The sequence below is a fragment of the Vigna radiata genome, unplaced genomic scaffold, assembly GCF_000741045.1.
Source record: "Vigna radiata var. radiata cultivar VC1973A unplaced genomic scaffold, Vradiata_ver6 scaffold_137, whole genome shotgun sequence".
NCBI classification, from domain to species: domain Eukaryota; kingdom Viridiplantae; phylum Streptophyta; class Magnoliopsida; order Fabales; family Fabaceae; genus Vigna; species Vigna radiata.
This window is the reverse complement of record NW_014543260.1, coordinates 942,431-964,655: the sequence shown is the minus strand read 5'-3', so window position 1 is coordinate 964,655 and position 22,225 is coordinate 942,431. Positions and strand designations below refer to the sequence as shown.

The following is a 22,225-nucleotide window of genomic DNA, read 5'->3' as shown; positions in this document are numbered from 1 at the left end:
TTTTCCAATATATTAGAGCAATCAAAGGATAATTTCAACAAGTTTAAGAACATTTACTCTGAATAACCAGTATCAAGCAATCACATATCAAACAAATAATCAATCAAATATCAAGCTTTTCAAACTTTTTCAAATTTTTCTCCCCCTTTGTGCATTAGGAAAAAAGGTTTGCTTTTAGATATGGATAAGTTGATAAAATGAAATACCAAAGATGCATCAGTGTAAATCAATGTAAACAAATTAAGCATTCAAAGATGCTCTCCCTATCACAGATATTCACATGAAAAAGATAAACCTCCCCCTAAAGTGTAGGCATGTGAAAAATCTATGCAATCATCCCCCTGTCATTATGCATATTATAAAATCAAATTCAGATGCACAATGTAGTTTCACAAGTATCAGAGCATACAATTGGTTTGTATCAAAATTGTATCAGAGTTATGATTATAAGTAATTCAATCAAGCAAAGATACAATTATCAACAATCTCACAATATATTCTCATTGATAAAATAGTCATATAGAAACAAAGATATATTGAAGATAACCAATATAAAATGATCAGAAACAAAACAAACATGTTCATTAAGACATTATCCACAATCAAGAATAGAACATGTAACATATCATAATACATGTATTATTAATAATGTGTTTTCATCATAAAAAACCAGAGCATGTGAAATTAAGGTTTAGCTAAACCAGTGCTTCCCTTATCAACAATCTTAACAACGTTCCAAAAACGTTTACATAGGCTAGACGATACCATGGGTTAAAGAATCCATTTCATCCAACAGTGAAGATTTCAATCAACTACTTGGTATCTTAGTGTGAAGCTTAAATGATGAAATCCTACCTAAAGAGTAGAAAACACAAAAAATACTTTGTTGTTCTGAACAGGTATTAAATGTCATTAAATGTTCAACATTGATCCTTGACAAAAGTGCCAGATCATATCTGTTGGGAAAAAGTTTTTCAATATACTATTTAAGTTGCCCCCCTCCCCCACCCATCCTTTCAAGTGTTTTTCCAAGTACTTCAGATACTACTAAGGCGAAATCCTTTCTATTAGAACCATGACACATGACCACTACTAAGGAGGAATCCTCTCCATTAGTAGGCCCACTCCTTGTACATGTTGATTCTAAAGTCAAATACAAAATGCGTTTCGAGCTAGGTCATCTTGAAGCCCAAAAACCCTATACTACTTGACGTAAATACAAGGTCCAAATGAAAACCTAGACTACTTAGCCCACTATACAAGGTCTAAAGGAAAAATGTACACTACCAGACCCATAATAAAAGGTATAAAATAAACCTATTCTTCTAAACGCTCATTGATGGTCAATGATGATAAGAGCTTAGGGCCACCTTTCACATATGACTCCAACTCTTTGAGTGTGCTTAGTTATGGATAAGAGGTATGTGTTATCAAGAAATTTGGTTGCATAAATGCTAATAAAAACTTAATTCCCCCTAATGTGTATAGGAAGCAAACTAAGGTAAAAATTCATGGAATTGTTTAATTTTATAGCTAAAGATGTGTCTTTTATCACTTCAAACAGAAAACAAACAATGGGTGAAGTAAAAAAATGTAAAATCTAATATAAAATAAGGTTAAAACCATTTAGGCGTCCCTATTTTCGTAAGGTATTTCCAATTTGGTCCCCTTCTTTTAAACCTTCCCAATTGAGTCCTTATAAGTGTTAATTTGAAACAAATTAGCCCCTGCCGTTAAAAATTGTTAACGGTGTTAAAATTGTGCAGAGGTGAGTAGATGACGTGGTTAAAATTCTCCTTTTGAAGTGTTAAAATTGTGCAGATGTGTTAAAATTGTGCAGAGGAGAATGGGAAAAATTTTAACACCTCTGCACAATTTTAACACCTCAAAAGGAGAATTTTAACCACGTCATCTACCCACCTCTGCACAATTTTAACACCGTTAACGATTTTTAACGGCAGGGGTTAATTTGTTTGAAATTAGTAGTTATAAGGACTCAATTGGGAAGGTTTAAAAGAAGGGGACCAAATTGGGAATACCTTACGAAAATAGGGACGCCTAAATGGTTTTAACCTATAAAATAATGCAATTAATCAATGAAATGGATTTAAAACATTAAAAACAGAAATGATTTACTAGAACAATTTTTTTTATAGATTTTCAATAGAAAAATGCTCAAATCAATGTGCAAATGATGATGGAATGCTCTAATATGATGAATGAACCTACAAAGCTATCAAGAAACATGAATGAAAGATGCGTTAGACCTTAACTTGTCCTAAAATAGCTCTTAAATGTAAAATAGAAAATTGGTCGATGAAATGCCTCAATGAAAACCTAGTTTTCACCAAGCATATGATTAATGTAACATCATAAAATATAGTATTAAACTATATAATAGCCATCACAGTTAGAGAAAATATTATAAAGTAAGATCTAAGCTCATCCAAAAAAACCAAAAATTTAAACTTTATATACAATAGAGTTGTGTCAAAATATACATAAGAATGGTAGTCTGAACCATTAAAAGAAGGCAGATTTAATACGGGCACACTATTAATCTATCTAAACATCAAGGACATGTCCACCAAGAACCTGCTCCAATGAAACCTCAACTCCCTCTCCTTACACCCAACAAACGATCATAGCCGATGCACCAAAAGATCCATACAATACAAGTACAAAGAAAAAAAAAACAAGGTAAGCTTGTGTAAACAAAATCATCCTAAAATGATTAATACATCTACACGAAATACAATTTCAATACAATCAAACACACATAATACACATTTAACTATCACTAGGCTTGACTCATCTGGATATAATATGAATGTCGAACTATAGTACTTTATGCACTTGTAGTGGTAATACAACTGGCCCACCCCAAGCTACCACACAAGGTTAGTCTTGAAAGTAATTGTCATTGGCCAAGATAAAGCCCCTAGACGAGGACCTCCTGCTACTCTCACCACATGACTCACTCTTGTTGGAAAACAGGTAGGCTTCTTTTTACACCAAGAGGGGGGGTGAATTGATGATGTTTCAAAAATAAGTTCTTTTCGCAATCTTGAAAACAAAGTAAAAAGCTTTTTGAACTTTCTTGAAATGCAAGCAATCAAAAAATGTATGCAACAGAAAAACGTAGTTGACTACGTGAAATATAGACTCGACTGAAATGTAAAAGGTAAGGGATAGAGAAAATCAAACACAAGTTTTTATACTGGTTCGACCAATAATGCCTACATCCAGTGTCCTTCCACCCAGGAAGCAAATGCACTATAATGGTTGCGGTTTTTACAACAAGGAATTTGTAGAAGACCTCCATGTAAAAAATATAAATCTCCTCTCTAACCCAAAACCAAAATATAGTTGTAGAACAAAACTAGAATTGCAACAAGAATCCCCTTTTCTACAATCTGCAACACCACTTTGAACAATCCTCAAAGTGAACTATCCCCATGTATCACAACAGGTCCAATTCCAGAAGACTTCACAGGATGCCAAGCCTTCAAAACTATTCAGCAGTCTTCACAGAATGCCAAGCCTTCAACACAATTCAGCAGTCTTGACAGGATGCCAATCCTTCAACACGATCACACAGAAGCACCTTTTCTTGTGCAAAAAATGATCAGCAAATGTAAGCGCAGAAAGTCTCCTCTTTGAATCTCGTTCAAGAAAGATCACCACCGTCATCTTGGAGAATTCTTGGAGCGAAGAGAAATCTGAAACAGAAATGAAAATTATCAGTTCATCAAAAGTCTTCTGAACAGACCTGTGTTAAGCCTATTTATAGATTTATGTTATACAGTCAGATTCTCAGTCGAATACGCTACTAATTCAGTCGACTGTATTATAACAATTATAACAGATTAGTCAACCAAGTAGCTTATAGTCAACCGATAACAAAACACCTTTAATACAATTGACAAGGTCATCAATTCTCAACTAACTTTCAAAAATATAGCAGCTAGAGTGCAAGAGCATAACAAAATTCCAAATCAGATAACAAATACAATCGAATGTGTGAAACACATAGTTGACTTCAGCCATGTAAAACATTTTGAAATTCTTTTCTTCTCAAAAATACACAGAGCACTGATTCTCAAAATCTGCACAAAGATTTTAGCATAGTCGAATCCATTCACACTGTAGTCGACTTTACTAGAACTTTGTCACACAGTTAAAAGTTCATAAAAGTGCTTGTGGTTTTCAGCTTTAAAACATGTGTAGTAAAACATATGAGATGATGCATAGCACATAGCACATTAAAGCATGCAAACACGTTCCAGATATATATCAATCAATCAACATAGGAACATGTAACATAGTACATAATCATGTTCATAGATATAACAATCAATTTGCATAGGAACATGTAATAACAGCAAAGAACATATGCATGTTATTAAGTAATGTGTTGTCATCATAAAAAACTAGATCGATATAGAAATTGTGTTGTCAACAATCTCAACAACTCTCTCTAATTGAGAAGAATGATCATTAGAGCATCAGGATAAACTCTAGTACAAAGCTCCATACATTCATATACACCACACTTTACAACCATCCATAAGAAGTTCCTCCTTGAAACAATTTTCCATCACTTTCATTCCATATATACAATTACACATACAACTCCATATATCACAACAAAACTCATATGAAAATATTACACATACCTCAAAGTAGCCAAACCAGTACATTAGACAACAAAGATCAAACCAAAAGAAGAAAATAAAAAACCTACATGAAGGGCCCTCACGCCCAAAAAAGGGCGCTCAGTGCCAGATCCTTGGAACAAGGACACCTAAGGGTGCTCAAGCGAATTCCTCTCAGCAATTGAGGGCGCTCAAGGGTGCTTGGGAGAATTCCTCTCGAAAAAAGGGCGCCTAGGAGGGCGCCCAATGCTACACCAGATTCTAAAATAGACCTATTTTGACTTTAGTTACCCTCTCTAGAAGTTGGAATGATTCCTACAACCTCTTAGGCACTAACATACCTCAAAAAATAGACCTCTAACTCAATTTGACCACTCCAAACTCCAAATGTCCATTCTAAACTACCTAATTCAATTTTTACCACTTCTTATACCAGTTTCAACAACTAAATGCCTAGACAAGTCCTAAATGACTCGATTACAAGCCTTAGACTCTCCCCTTTTCACAAACTTCTTACTTCACAAATTCACTATCCCAAACCTCAAATCTGACACTTTAAACAACCCAAAACATCACCAATTGACTACCCTTTGTTCTATATCATTTATTTCCCAATTTAAACTTCTAACTAGTCTCCAACAACACTAAACAAACCTTAGAAAGTCAAAACTCCAATCTCCCCAATTTGCCTCTTAGAACTTCTATTTTTAACCATTACACTTATGTGTTGACAACTTATCACCTCTTGAAATAACATCCAATTCCAATTACCTAATACCATCAACTTTCCAATCAACATAACAACAACCAAAATTCATAGTCATGCAATACCAACATCCAATTATCATACGTTCAAAATTATCATCTATACACAATGCATGTTAGAACTGTTTTTCCCAATCACAATTACATCATATAATTAAGCATTAAGATACTAAACATACACAACAAACATAGCCTAGAGAAAGTATTAGCTTCCCTTACCTCACAAAATAGCCAATCAATCTTAGAACTGCACACCCGTTGCTTCTGACTCAAGGAACAATAAAAACAACTATGAAACACCGAAAAGAGGTCAAGGAGAGTCCTTAAGACATCTAATCAACAAAGAACTCAAAGAAATTATCAAAGTACACATGCGGTGGGAATCTTCATGCATGGACTCAAATAAAGAGGAAAGAGCAAAAAGGAGCTGAAACTTATGTGCTCTATTGCATAAACTGATCGGATAAAAATGTAGACCTCATTGTCGTGGTCGATTAGGCACCTCCTGATCGTCAAAGAGATGACTCAGGAGTTAGGACTCTTAGAGAGATGGTAGAGAGTTCAAGAGAATAATGTTTTAAAGAGAATGTGAGTATTTAAGATAATGAGACCAATTTAAGAAATTCTATTTATTTAATCAACTTATTTTAATTTTATAATACTTTATCTCATTATTTTAAAACACCTACCAACTCTTTTATTTTATTTTCCATGATCTTTATATAATAACAAAAATTTCCGACCTCGAAAATTAGACTTACTGGAGAACAAGTGAGGATAAGACTCTCTCGTGACTCCCTCTAACTCCCATGTAGAGTCACCTATCCTTCTATCCTAGAAAACTTTGACTAGATTGATGATCTTTCCTCTAAGTTGCTTCATCTAGCTCTCCATAATTCCAATAATTTGAACTTCCACTCAAAGGTCATCCCTAACTTGCACATTCTCCACTTCTAACACATGACAGGGATCAGGCACATACTTCTTAAGTTGTGACACATGAAACACTAGATGTAGATTTGACAACTAGGGAGGCATAACTATCTTATAAGCCACTAGCCCTACACATCTCAGTATCTGTTAAGAACAAATGAACCTAGCAGACAACTTTCCAAAACGAATGGCTCTTCCCACACCAGTAGTAGAGGGAAGACATGCTCCCCAACTACAAACTCAAGAGGCCTCCGTCTCTGATCAGCATAAGACTTTTTCCTACTCTGAGATGCCTTCATCCTCTCTTATATTAACTTCACCTTCTTTATATTCTTTTGAATCAACTTTGGCCCAATTAACACTACTTCCCCATCTTGATACCAACATTGCACTATTCTACATCTTCTACCATATAGTGCTTCAAACGATGTTGTGTCTATACTCGCCTTAAAATTGTTATTGTAGGTGAACTAAACCAACGACAACACCTCATCCTAGACTCCAGAGTGATCCAACACACACGTCCTCAACAAATCTTCCAAGTATTGGATCGTCCTCTCAGATTAACCATATGTTTGTGGATGATATGCAGAACTCATCTGAAGCCTACTACCTAACTCACCCTGTAGAGACTACCCAAACCTGGATCTAAACCGTGGATCCCAGTCTGACACTATACTCGACGGTACCCCATGCAGCCTCAATGTCTCTCTGATATACAATTGTGCAAGCTTCACCATAGACATCCTCAGACTAACCGCCAAGAAATGAGCACTTTTGGTTAACCTGTCTACAACAACCCAAATGGCATCATGACCTTCGACCATCTATGGCAAATGGGTAACAAAGTCCATGGCAATGTTATCCCATTTCCACTTAGGTACCTCTAACTGCTTCAACAAACCACCAGGACGTTGATGCTGCACCTTAGCTCTTTCACAGGTGAAACATTATTACATGAACTGTGCTACATCTACTTTCATCTCAGACCACCAGAAAGATTCCTTGAGGTCCTGATACATCTTAGTCATGCCAGGATGCACGCTAAAATGACTCTGATGTCCCTCCTCAAGGATCAACCTCTTCATCTCAACATCATCAAGAACACAGACTCTGCCTCTGAATCTTAAGATACCATCAGCCTCCAAAGCAAAATCTTTGCCCTGATCTGTACCCAACAAACCCATTGTCTTCTATAACTTGGCATTTGATAATTGTTTCTATTTGATACAACCCAGTAGATCACTCAACACCTTGATGTTACTACACCTGATAAAATCTTATCCCAACTCAAACTTTAGTCTCATATCCCTGAACCTCTCCATTCTTAAGATCACTTCCAAGCCTGGTAAAGGTAAGGAGATGAGATTTACTTTGTACTGACGCCCCTCTAAGACAACAAGACATCTGACACACTAACTAACCTAGCAATAGGGGTAAACATTATCAGTTATACTACAACTCTCTCACAAACAACCCAACTCTTGCACACAAGCGTCTGACACAAAGGAGTGTGTTGCTCTAGAATCAAACAACATGCAGCAAGATTTACTAAACAAAAAATAATGTCTGATGTATGAGATTATTTCAATTGACTGATTTGTTAAACTACTTTTTAGCCGTCTAAAGCAAAACAAAATTGGTCTCCACTAATGTAGCATAGGGATGACCAAGATATCAATCCAAGGACTCGACAAAATCAAGTTTACAGTGTGTAGTTAAGTCTTGTATTTATTTTTACTTATTATCTATCAAACAAGTGGGGACAAAGAAATGAAATTGAAATTTAAAAGGAAAAGAATCAAATTAAAAACAAAACCTATTTAAAGAAAAGAAGTAAACAGAACCTAAATCTAAAACATCGAAATCTAAATGTAAAAGAAACAAAGATAGATGCTAAACTATGAACTACAGTTGCATAAAGCTAATTTCAATCAACAAAAATCAAGACAATGGAAAATAAAATTCAATATAACAAGGTAAAATCCAGAATTCTAATCAAAACTCAAATCAAAACTTAAAATCAAAATGTAGAATCTAAAAATTCAACCTATACTACAATGACCAAATATCAAATGCAATAAAACGAAATTACAACGAAAGTAAACTCTAGAATCAATTAGACATCAAGAAAAATCAAATGGAAGCAGAGAACATAAATTGAAATAAAAGAATCATCAGAAATTGAAATTTATTAAACGTAAAATGAAAAGTACAAGAAATTTCTACCGTAAAAGCAATGTCGAGATACTCACGGGCCGTCACTCACCGTGAGTCTTGGTCACCAATCCAAGAGCGTAAAAAATCTATCTTATGAAAAGCTTGAAACCTAGAACTAAGAACATGAAATCAGAAGAAAACGAGAAACCATAAGCGCGCAGCGTCTGTCACCCACTACTCTCGTGGAGTTTGTCACCCTCCACACGCTCTCGAACTCTCGCAATCTCAGTCTCATTCGCGGAGTCTGTCACCTTCTCGCGATTCCCACTCAAAAATCTGTACAAACTCCTCTTTTATAGGATGAAGAGAAGAGGTAGAAGAAAAAGGAAAGAAGACTTCTGCGACGCTTCGCGTTTCATGATCCAACGGTCAACACTTCATCTTCTTCTATCTTTCTCTCTGACCATCCGATCATCTCCAGCGGTCAGCTCCGGTTAGGCCATCTTCTTCGGTCAGGATCACTTTTCGCTTCAGCTCATTTGAACCCTAGCTTTGGGTGATGTTTTCTCTCCTCTCCCAATTGAGAATGCTCGAGCCTTTACAAATGAAATTGATGGAAAAGACCCTTAAGGCAGCAGGTTCTCCAAAACGCATCACATCACTTAATTTGCAGGCCCAAAACAGTGCAGTATACGTGGCCGCCCAATCAGGAATCTGTCGAGCTGCGGCCCACTTTCAAATGGCTAGCCCACTCTGCACAAAGAAAAGGGTATTTTATCAAAAAGGAAATTAAAACCTATTAAACAAAAATTAAAGAAAATAATTTTTATTCAAATATTTTCTAAAGAAAAATCCTAATTTCCTATTTATTTACAATTACTAGAAAAAACACTTAAAAACCTATTTTTAACTACAATTTTACAAAACTACAGAATTTAAAGAAAAACCTAAAATTAACCTAACTCTAGACAATAAGAAACTAAAATGAACTAAAAATGACTTCTAAACACAGAAAAAGATTAAAATATTGAGAGTTATCAACTGCTTCTGCCCTTGACATCGCATAAACTCTGCAAGTAGCTTCAGGTATCACACCTCTTCTCTGTTGAGACTAAGCCGACTATTGTGATTGAGACCTTGATCCTCTTGTTATGGAACAATCTCTAGCAAAATGACATTCTTTCCCACAAGTATAACACTTCTTGTAACCAATTACACGTGTTGGAAAATAGGTAAGCTTCTTTTTACACATAGAGGAGGGGTGAATTGGTGGTTTATCAAAATCAAAGTCTGTTTGCAATCTTGAAATCAAAGTATAAAACTTTTCAAACTTTCTTGAAATGCAAGTAATGAAAATTCGTGTGCAGTGGAAAAACGTAGTTGATTGCGCAAATTGTAAAGCCAGAATCTTGATCCACGAGAAACACCTTTACTGTGCAGAATATGATCAAGCAATGTGTGCGCAGTAAGTCTCCCTTTTGAATCTCTTTAAAGAAAGATTACCACCGTCTTCTTGGAGAATTCTTGGAGCTCTAAGATCAGAGATATCAATCTGAAACAGAAATGAAATTGTTAGATCATCAAAAGTCTCTAAACATTTTCGTGTTCAACTAATTTATAGATTTTTGTTTTAACAGACATTCTCTGAGTCGAATAGACTACTAATATAGTCGACTGAGTTATGACAGTTATAACAATTTAGTCAAACTGGTAGCATTCAGTCAACCAAAATAAAAACTCATTTAATACAGTTGACCTACTATTCAATGCTCAACTAACTTTTGAAAATACATTGTGCTTTAATATTGACCTTATGATAGTTCTATTTAGCACATAACACGCAATACTAATAGCGTCTTCCCATAAATACTTTGGCATATCTCTGTCATTTAGCATTGATCTTGCAAGTTCCTCCAGTGTTCTGTTTTTCCTTTCAACAACTCCATTTTGCTGTGGAGTTCTAGGTGCTGAGAAGTTTTGAGCAATTCCCATTTTAGCTAGATAATCATCGAAATCCTTGTTCTGGAATTCTCCTCTGTGGTCACTTTTGATAGCCTTAATCTTGAGGTCCATTTTATTTTGAACACTAGCAACAAAGCGTTTGAAGACTTTGAGAGTGTCATTTTTTGCTGCAATGAGGTAAGTCCATGTATACCGTGAGTAGTCATCAACAATGACTAAACCATATGAATTTCCTCCGAGACTTTTTGTTCTTGAAGGTCCAAACAGGTCCATGTGGAGTAATTGCAGAGGTTTCCTATTTGACATTTCTCTTTTACTTTTGAATGGTTGTTTGGTTTGTTTTCCCTTTTGGCATGCATCACATAATATGTCTGTAGTGTATCGAATTTTGGGCAAATCATTTACCAGGTTCTTGGAGACAAGTTTGTTTAATTGATTCATACTGATGTGAGCAAGTCTATTGTGCCATAACCAAGCATCTTCTTCCTTAGTCATCAGACATACAATAGAGTCGAATGAGTGTTCTGTTAAGTCGATTACATAGATGTTTTTCAATCCTTTTCCAACCAGTAGTAACTCATTTGTTGTCCCGTTGTTGATCAGACGATATTTGGGCTCAAATGTGATCTTTAGACCTTTGTCGCATAGCTGATTGATGCTAAGAAGATTGTGTTTTAATCCTTCAACAAGTAGAAAATTTTTAATTTCATAGGATGAAAGAGTTTTTATTTTACCTATGCCAAATATTCTCCCTTTGTTAGTATCACCATACGTGACGTGACCAGTAGCTTTGTAAGAGATATCTGAGAACTTTGTGGGATCCCCAGTCATGTGTCTCGAACAGCCACTGTCAAGATACCATGTAGAGCTTTTGGACAGTTGTTTAAGATCCGCTTTGACAATTTTAGATTTTTCCATCATAGTCAATTCTTTTTTATTCTTTGCCTTCTTGATATCAACTGGATAACTCTGTTTGTCCTTCTTACTCAGAAACCATGTGAATCTGTTGTTTAACAAATTTAATCTTTGTGTTTCTGGATAGGGTTCTCCATCTTGAGTTGCCTTGTGTTGCAAGTTTCCCGTTTCAAAGGATTCATAGAAACCATTAGTGACAAACTTTGATTTCTTGTTACAAGTAGCAGATATGAAATTAATTCTGAATTCACAAATCTTTATGGGTTGTGAAACATAAGCCATCCCCAAGTATATAGTCGAATCAAAGAAAAACAGAGTCGACTAGTTTTTCAAATATTTTATGAAAACCAGCTCTGGTGTCAATTGTTGAAAAAAAGGTAGGCTTCTTTTTACACCAAGAGCGGGGTGAATTGGTGGTTTATCAAAATCAAAGTCTTTTTGCAATCTTGAAATCAAAGTATAAAACTTTTCAAACTTTCATGAAATGCAAGTAATGAAAATTCGTGTGCAGCGGAAAAACGTAGTTGACTGCGCAAATAGTAAAGTCGACTATAAGTAAAAGTACAGGAATAGAGAAAATCAAACACTAGTTTTTATACTGGTTTGACCAACAATGCCTACATCCAGTGTCCTTCCAACCTAGGAAGCAAATGCACTATAATGGTCAAGGTTTTTACAACAAGGAATTTATAGAAGACCTCCACGTCAAAAATATAAATTTCCTCTCTAACCCTTAACCAAACTATAGGCAGTAAACACAACAAGACTTGTAGCAAGATGTCCCCTCTCCTGCAATATGCCAAACACCACTTTGAACAATCCTCAAAGTGAACAAGACTCCACGAGTCTATCCCCTATAATCACAACAAGTCCAATGCAACAAACTTCAAGGATGCCGAGCCAGAATCTTGATCAACCAGAAACTCCTTTATTATGCAGAATATGATCAAGCAATGTGTGCGTAGACAGTCTCCCTTTTGAATCTCTTTCAAGAAAGATCACCATCGTCTTCTTGGAAAATTCTTGGAGCTCTAAGATCAGAGATATCAATCTGAAACAAAAATGAAATTGTTAGATCATCAAAAGTCTCTAAACATTTTCGTGTTCAGCTAATTTATAGATTTTTGTTTTAACAGACATTCTCTGAGTCGAATAGGTTACTAATACAATCGACTAAGTTATGATAGTTATAACAGTTCAGTCAAATTGGTAGCATTCAGTCAACCAAAATAAAAACTCATTTAATATAGTTGGCCTACTATTCAATGCTCAAATAACTTTTGAAAATATAGTCGTTAGAGTACAAGAGCATAACTTTTCAAATCAAACAACTAATGTAGTCGAATATGTAACGCACTTAGTCGACTTCAACAAGTAAGATCATTTTGAAATTCTTTTCTTCTCAAAATCTCACAAAGCACTAATTCTCAAAATTTGTACAAAGACTTTAGCATAGTCGAATCAATTAATGATGGAGTCGACTTTACTGCAACTTTGTCACACAGTTATAAGTTCATAAAAGTGCTTGTGGTTTTCGTGCATTAAAGCATATGCAATGCATCCAGAAATGATGTAACAATTACAAGCTCAATATGTATGCATAAGAATATAAACATGTTCAACAGATATAACAAATATTTAGCATAAGAACATGTAACACACCAACAACATATGTGTGTTATTAAGCAATGTGTTGTCATCATAAAAAACTAGAGTGATATAGATATTGTGTTGTTAATAATCTCAACAATACGAGGACAAACGTTCTAATAATATGGTCCTATGCATGAGTAACATCTCACTCCACCAGATTGCCCTACCTAACTTGACTGAACTGACAGTTGGGAGGAAAACTCCCTACACCCATTAGAGGGAGGCCTAGAGTATGGTGTCCTCATAGCACCAAAGTTGCTCTTGGACCAACTGGTCCACCAACCCTATGCGGATGCCTCTGTTGGCTCTCCACCTCATTCTTAGTTTTCTCAAGCACTATGGCTCTCTCCACAAAAGTAGGAAACTCCTTAATGCATAAGCCTGCCACCAAAAGCTTGATATCTCCTCTCAAACCATTCTCAAACTTCTTACATTGTCACTCTTCATCCATGGCCAACGTGCGAAAGCAGATAAGATGTTTAAACCGATCAGCATATTCGGGTACCAACATCCCTCCCTGCACCGACTGAAGGAATTGCACTTCCTTAGAAAACCTGACATTGTCTAGGAAATACTCCACATAAAACTTCTTCCTGAACAACTCCCAACTAATTTTTTGTACCATTGCTCTCAAACAAAGATCTCATGCTACTCCACCAATGACTAGCCTCACCAGTTCACAAGTACTCAGTGTAGGCCAATTTGTTCTCCTCTGGGCACCTCTTGGCATTATAAATCCTTTTCATATCTCTTTACCATTACCCGCCTCATCTAGACTGACCTTGCCATTAAACTTGGTTGAGTGATGTTGTAGGTAATTCTCAAGGCTCCACTCCTGAAACTAAACGGGGGAAGAAGAAGAAGGCCCAGCTGCAGCTCTACCACTGTTCATCAAATCAACATACTACCTCTAAAACGTCTCGGTTGACATTCTAGTAGCTTTCAACTATTGCAAAGCTATGGCATTCGGTTGTACCAAGGAGGAATTTTGTTGTTTATCGTTGTCACAAAGGATTTCATCATCTTTACCAAACCGGGAACCTCGGGATTTATGGCTGGGGGGAGGAGGCTTAGGTGCCACTTTTTGCCTACACAAAGAAAAGTCATCAGTTTAACTCAAAGAAACTAAAATACTAGCTAGACATAACCATGAGTATACAATACAAGCATATTACACTCATAACCAACAAGATTTCTAAGGAAAGAATTGTTCTGATACCAAAAATGTAACATCCCAATATATAGCATTAAACTATATAATAGTTATCATAGATTTAATATAATAGATCAATTAGAGAAAATATTATAAAGTAAGATCTACAATCATCCAAAACAACCATAAATTTAAACTTTATATATAATAGAGTTGTGTCAAAAGATACACAAGAGTGGTAGTCTCAACCACCAAAAGAAGGCGGATCTAATATGGACACACTACCAATCTATCTAAGAATCTGCGTAATGAAACATGATCTCCCTCTGCTCATACCCACCAGATGATCATAGCCGATGCACGATCATAGCCGATGCACGAAAAGATCCATACAATACAAGTATAACCAAATTATAATTTTGATATTATAACCAAATTACTTAACTTTTGAGATTTTAGGTTTCTAAATTTAATCCTTAATTTATGAATTAGAAGATATCAAAGATGATGGAAAATGATTAAAAACAACAAGATATGACAAAAATGAAAAGTAGTGATGGCATATTGCCCAATGAGCCTTCCTCATTATCCTCTACTTGTATTTTTTATGTTCATTGATTAATAGTTTTTAGCTTGCATGAAGCATGGGTTGCTATAAATACGCAACTTCACCACTGTAACTTCACTTTCAAGATAATAGATAATTAAATTTCTGAAATTCAGTATCAATTCCTCCTTGAAAGTCAAGGCTAGAGAATCATAAGGATCCTCCTTTAGCCACCTTGACTGTCTTATTCTCTAACTTAAGAAAAATACATGATTTCAAGCTAATTCTAAGCCATAAAGGGTGTGATTTAATATCAAAATTAAGTATGAAAATAACGGTTATCAATGATGCTTTGTTATCTACTAAGGAAATTAAAATTGTAACTGTCATAGTAGAAAAGTCTTGTGAAAATTGTCCTACTCATATTGAAAAAATAGATTACTTGACTAGTACTCTAGCTAAGTTTACTCAAGGTAGAGACAACTTGAATGTTGTGTTGAAATCCTCTGGCAGAGCTATATACAGGCAAGGAATAGGATACAAAGCTCAATCTAACAGAACCAATACTAAGATTTATTTATTTGAGTAAATATGCTAAAAATGCATGTTTCTATTGTAATTGTGTTGGTCACAATGTTAGAAATTGTTATTACAAAAATGTTGTTGTTCCCAAAGGATTATATGTATGGAGGCCAAAGGAACAAGTGACAAAGATTGACAATCTTGGACGCAAAGTTAAATGGGTACCAGCAACCAAAACTTGAATTGTTTTGCAGGATACATAGCAGGTGCAGTATGAACTCAAGGATGGATCACTTTGGAAAAATCAAAATCTTGAGTATCTACAACGAGTAAAATTGTATCAATCTGCTGCATTATGCTTGAATTGATTGGTTGTTGTTGTTTGATTGCATGTGCTTATTGTCTGAGTGTTTGATTGATTGAATGAGTCTGAAAAACTATTTTCACGATGATTAGTCGACTACTATTTTAATTCAATCGACTATGTTCTCTGTGTGTTAAACTCTATTTTAAATTTCATATGACATACATTAGTCAACTATGTGCTTAATGAATTCGACTATGGTCTCTGTTTTCAAGTGTTTATGCTTTATGCATCTTGTCAAAATGGGTCTCTTGTGGGTTAGCGTTATCACGCCCTTTTATATGAGTCTTTCCTGGGTCGTATACTACATTCTTACATCAGTGTCTTGTCAAATCTCCAAGAAATCCTGTCTGAGTTAGAAAGATTCATCAAGAATTCCATTTCTTCATGGCTTCATCAAGTCGATCAGCTTTCAATCAGAGGTTCTGATCCTATGGGTTGGATTAGTGACGGAGAAATTCAAAGAAAATTTCTCAGTGCAACTCCAAAAATTGTTGTTGACCCTATGAATGTCGACTTGTCGTTGTTCAAAAATGAAGGATTCACCTTCCCATAGTGACTGGAGAGACAAGGACTTTCCATCTTTGTTGAAATGAAGGGCTACTGGTATCTAGACCTTATCAAGGTCTTTTATCATAATTTGAAGGTAGAAAATGATGTTATCTACTCAAAAGTAAAAGGTACTGATTTCTACATTGATGACTTTATCTAGAATATTGTTACAAACTTACCATCAGATGGTGCATTATCTCATCTTCCAACTGCTGAAATCAATGCCTTATTGAGCAAGAAACAAGTTTACAAGGATTGGCTTAGGTTTCCGGGAATGTATGATACTGAAAACATATTTGCACATGAGGGACTGCAAAAAGAGGAAAAGATTATGGCTCAATTGCTAGCAAAAATGATTCTACCAAGAAGAGTTTTGAAGGACCAAATGATTGTAGAAGACATCTATCTACTTCATGTTGTGAGGAACAACACACCTGTAAATTGGCTACGTGTGATAAAAGTTCACATGAAGAACTCTGCTTTGAAGAGATCACTGTATCTACCATACGCATGTTTGATAAGCAAGATTCTTATTCTTCAAGGAGTAGATATAAGAAATGAACAGAAAAGGTTTTGGGGATCCTCGAATACCTTCGGTAGAGATTCCTTAATGTCATTAGGATTAGTGAAGACCATAAATGGATATAATTTCATGGGAGAAAACCTTGTTGTTCATTGCTCAAAATACTGTGATACTGAAAACTTGAATGACTAAAAATTTCTTTCCTGAAACAAAGTTTGAGAAATATGTTGCACAACAAATCAGAATTATGCATGAAAAGTTTGACAATCATGGAAAAGATCACAAGGATGCTTTAGGGATTTATGGAGAAAATATGGTCGAGGAAGAATCATCAGGATCATCCTAACTCAGAGTAGGACGTATTGGAATTCTCTGTGTCTTTTGCTCCCAGTTGTGTTTAGAGTCATAGGCCAATCTTTGTGTCTTTTTCGTTTTTCTTTTGTGTATGGCTTATAACGCCATTGTGTCGTTTGTTCCTTGTTCTGTCTCTATTCAAATGTAATATCATTTTAACATGGAAATGAAATATGGTTTGAGTCAATTTCAACTGCTTAATCTATTTGATTGAAATTCCTTTGTGCTGAATGATTATTGACCCGACTGTGATATGTGTGAAGTCGATTATGCTTGATCTGTTACACATCTTTACATATTGACTTCTTATTGATTACATTTCTTGCATAACTAAAATGATTGATCTGCAGAAGATCTTTGAAAGGTTTTGCAGGAAAAACATTGCTTTGGAAACTACAAGTGGAACTCAACATCATTGGCAAGCATTGTATTTAACTGTGGAAATAATTCAATCGACTGCATTGTAACAGGGTTATAAATTTCAATTCTAGAATTTTGTTTTCTTTTGTTGATTAATTACTTTAGCTTGATTAATCTGCAATTTATCCCAGCTCTAATTGATTATGCTTATCTTGATTGAGATAATATTGTGAGATTGTTGAAATTTGTTGATGGAAATCCATTTAGGACATTCCATTCAAAGGAGTACTAACTAAAGCTAAGACTAAGAAAGGGGAGTGAAGAAAGACTTTTTCTTGATTTTCTTTTTCTAAGTCTTAGAATGATTTCTTTTTTAATACTTATATAATTGTTTTGTAGGGTCCAATAAGGCTAGGACACCATGGACTATCCAACCCAAGAAGAAGGACAAAGAACTCATTTACACAAAGGAAGAGCAGGTGAGAATAGCAATCATGGAGCTGCCTCAAGAAAAATACACATGTATCACATCATCACCACATTCGGTACGAGATTCAGCTGGAACGCTGGCTGCCCATGCACGTTGCCTTGCATCTTCCAGAAGAAGAACACACATCCCTCACCGCTGCCACGTGTGGAGATCTGAGCTTCTTCCACAACCATCTGCACCGTCTTGGGTCTTTTATTATATATTTGCTTTGCATCAGCATGTAAAAACACTTTTGCTGTTTGAGAAATATGAATTGCTGATGCATTTTCCAGCCTTTTCTCCTATCGAAAGTCCTTCCTTATATTTCCACTTTTTCCCCTCAAGCTTCCTTCCAATGGAGAAGGCCGTCTGAGCTATATCTCCCTTCACCAAAACACTTCATACATCCCTTCTTCCATTATCCAATTACATCCGCTGCATAACTCTGCTTCACTAGTGAAATTATTCCGCTGCTTCTGCATTTATACCTTTGGAGCTCACGGTTCTGAACATAGCACCAAGGATGACTCCATCAAGTGGTATCAAAGTTGTGGTCGTCCACGCATCCATAGCTAAGTGTTCTTTCCATTCCATACTGTCATAATTTTTCCTTCGTGTTTTCTTGTTTTGTGCACACTGTTACATTCCATTTCCAATTCTCGTAGATTTTGTTATTAATTTCATTGTTCCAGCTTTTCATTGCTTTAGTCTTATCATTTTAATCGGTTCATTTCTTATTTTGAGTCTTTTAATTTTGAAATCTGATGCTGTCATGTCTAGTCATGTGTGGTGGTTTAATTTTGTCAAATTCTGAAGTTGGATCTCTGCCTGGATAAATCTGTTTGACTTGAGTGGTTATTCAGTAGCTGCACATCATAAGAGCAATGATTCAAAGAGCTCAAGTGCAATTTGATTCCATCAAGTGCAGTACCAAGCATTACAGTAATTTAATCTGTTTTCAAGCTTATTTGACTTTGCACCATATGTTCTGGTTGTGTTCTTGAATGATGGAACACGTAAAAGTTACATACCAAATGAACAATGAATGGTTTAAGTCAAAAATTGTATTATATCAATTTCCAATTACCAGAAAAATATATTCCAACAGCTGGACCGATCTGCACTATTGTTTGATTGATTTTTGTGATTTTTGAATCTGTCCAGCTTAGAACTCACTTCTGGACATCTTTTATATCATTCCTAGAGTCTTGTTCAAGTTTAAATTCCTATTCTAGAGTCATAAGATTTGTTTCCAGTTCAGTTTGATTCCTCTGATGAAAATTGGTTGGTGTTTTGGCTTAATTTTGGTGCTAGAGAGCAACTGAACTAGTGAAAATCTGAATTCCAAGCTTTTAGCCTCTGCTGGCAGTTTGAACAAGTCACATTTGGTAAAACAAAGTTGCTTCAATCATAAAATTAAGTGTCCAAACGTGTTTGTGCATAATTGTCATTCAAACCACTAATTTTCAACACTTTTTCTGATATGAGTTGCAGAATTTTGTAATGCCTCGTGGCTGTGATCTTTGCACCGAGTTCCACCTTAAAATTGGCAGCAAAAGCTTGGTTCACTTGAGTTACAAGTAATGTACAATGCAAATTTAATAATAGCACTTATTTGAAAAAGTTGTGTGAACCAGTGCCAAGCAAAATTGTTAATTCTGGTGCATCAGTCAAAGAACTCTCTTAGGCATTTTAACAAACAGTTTTGCCTATGTTGAATTTGAGTTCGAATTCATTGTTTATGCAACTTGTATGCATTTCTTGCTTTTAAATCTACTCTAGAGCCTATCCTAAGATCATTTTGAGTGCCACCTGTTATTGCAAGCCGTTTAATTGCTTGATTTTTATTTGTTTGAAACTCTGCACACCAGTTGTTTGATGAAAGTATATTTGTGCAATCTGGTTTAATAATTTCTGGCAGCAGCAGGGTGTTTGATCTGGTTTCATAATTGATTTTGTTTGGTCTGTGTGAGATCTAAATGGATGCAGGAACTACAACATTGGTAGCCTCTTAGGAAGTGGAGAATTGGTGGAAATAATTCAGGCAAGTGGCTCGGTGGTGCAGAATTTTATTGCTGGAAACTGCCGAGTTGTTGCAGCTGCACATCCATTTACTACAGCAAGCAAATCTGAATTGCAGCCTTTGCAAAGTCATTTTGAGTGTACATGGAACACCAGCCTCCTATACACCCATGCAGCTGTGAGCATAGTTTGTTGTACATTAACAACACCTATTCTTGTGAGAAGCCAAAGCTGTTTGCCAACCCTGTTTCTGATTGTGATCCATTAATTGAAACTCACATTGCCAAATGGATTTGGATCAAAATTTAAAACTGATTTTGTCAAATAAACTTGCTGATTTACACTTCTGAGTTGTTCCAAAACAAAATTTCTAAACTGATCATATTCAAGTTTTGAATCAACTTGCAAATTTTGTTTTGGCTGCAACTTTCATGATGAAATGAGTTTTTGGAACCCCATTAACTCAATTGGTTTTGTTTTGCTCATTTGAGTTATGATTTGAACTTGTAACGCTAATCACATTTAGTATCCATCAGTTTGGAGTATTTGCTGTCTGGTGTAATTTTTTATGCAGAATTTGACTTGCTGGAACGTATAAAATGCTGCTGCAGCAGCCGATCTAGCTCAGCTTACGGTGTTGTAGAATTCTACTGCTGAAGTGCATACATTGCTGCAACAGCAACCTGTTTGAACCAATTCCTTGCAGCCAAATTAAAAGCTTAACTTTTAGCAACTGTTTCTTTGAGCTGGAAAGTGAAAGCATTGATCCATAAATTGCAAGTGCTAGCCTTGTTGTATTTGCTGGATCGTGGAATTTTGCAGCTGAGCAGATTTGATTTGGAAAGAGTTTTATAAGCTAGCTGTGGTAGTTTCATATGATCTTTGATATAGGGAACGACAGAATATCAAGTCTTCCTCTGATTGCATCTTAAATATAAATTGGTCCAGAAGATAGCAGCAGCATCCTGCAGTAGCCAGTACATGTCCTGCAGCAAAAAACATGTGTTGCACGTCCTGCAGTACCCCCCCCCCTCTCTGGTCTACAAGATTGAAACAGTAATATACAAGGAATGAAGGATCAAAAAGAGCAAGGAAGCAGCTGAAACGAGCTTTAGTCCGTACATGGAGTAGTTTTCATTTGTTTTCTTGTAAAAGGACATAAGACCAAGTGTTTGGAAGAGTTCTTGGTGCTCTCTCCACTCTTGGCAATTTTCTTTGCTTGCTTTGATAAATAAATGGTGAGTGTGTCTTGTTAGCCAAAAGCTACAAGCCTCACCTAGGATTTCTTTTCTTTTATTTTCTTATTTTCCACGTGCTAGACTTTTGTTGTCCGCAAATTAGAAGTCTGCTAGACTTTTGTTGTCGGCAAATTAGAAGTCTAGGTGTTTTGATTTTTTTTTTTGTTTGTTTGAGTCCATTTTTAATTCTGATAATGAATCTTACTTTGAAAATGGTCAAGTAAGTAGCCTTAGACATTCTGGCTAAGTAAGACTTGGTATTTAAGCAGCCTTTGGCTCACTTCTCTTACCTGGGAATTTTCTCTTGGCAAAATCTTAAACCTTTCCAAACTAAGAATCCACTTTTGAAGTTAAAAGATGTCTAAGAAAGAAATAGAAATGAGTGAGCTTAGGGACTTGTTTGCCCAATACATGAAAAATCAAAATGAGGGTGAGCAACCAAGTTAAGAAAGATATTCCATTTTTTGGTAAGGACATTAGTGCTTTAGCATACCTATCTTGGGAAAAAGAAATTGATAAGATGCATCCATCCCTTGTTAACAAAAGTGAGTCTAGAGCCTATGATTCCATTTTTCTTTCTAGAGAGAGTGAATCTCATGTTCTTAGCATATATCTCTCTAGGTTAGAAGAGCATGCAAGAGAGTGGTGGAATGAGAGACAATATAGTGTTAAGAAAGGTAGAAAATCCTCCATTCATGATTGGTTTGAACTAAAAGCTTGCATGAGAAGAAAATTTGTTCATCTTTCAGCCAAAAGAGACCTAGAATTAATGGGACACCTCATTCAAGAGGGAAAAACATTTATGAAAGGTCTAGATGGTTTCTCTCGTAGGGAAATTGAATTCAAAGAAAAACTTGAGAAACTCTTGGATAAGAGAAGAGAGAGAGACTAGAAGGAGAGAAGAGAAATTGAGAGAAATGATAGAAGAAGAAAAGAGAAAGAGAGAAGAAGACAAGAGGAGAAAAGATGAAGAGAGAAAAGAAGAAAAGAGAGAAAATGAGCAATTGCTACTGATGACAAATTTTACTCCTACAAATACAAGGGAACCAAAAAGGGAAGGTTTCCAATCCTTTAA

General features: G+C 35.6%; 1 protein-coding gene and 1 long non-coding RNA gene across 2 annotated transcripts; one reads left to right on the top strand and one right to left on the bottom strand.

Moving 5' to 3' along the window:
- Positions 1-6,988: 6,988 nt before the first annotated feature.
- LOC106753524 lies at positions 6,989-7,543 on the bottom strand. The gene is made up of 2 exons (XM_014635344.1): positions 7,334-7,543; positions 6,989-7,183 (listed from the first exon to the last, which is right to left on the bottom strand). The coding sequence occupies exons 1-2, from the start codon at positions 7,541-7,543 to the stop codon at positions 6,989-6,991; spliced, it is 405 nt and encodes a 134-aa protein (XP_014490830.1).
- A 10,573-nt stretch (positions 7,544-18,116) lies between these two features.
- LOC111241070 lies at positions 18,117-21,216 on the top strand. Its single transcript, XR_002666794.1, has 2 exons — positions 18,117-19,278; positions 19,385-21,216. It is a non-coding gene; the product is annotated as an uncharacterized LOC111241070 (long non-coding RNA).
- Positions 21,217-22,225: the final 1,009 nt, after the last annotated feature.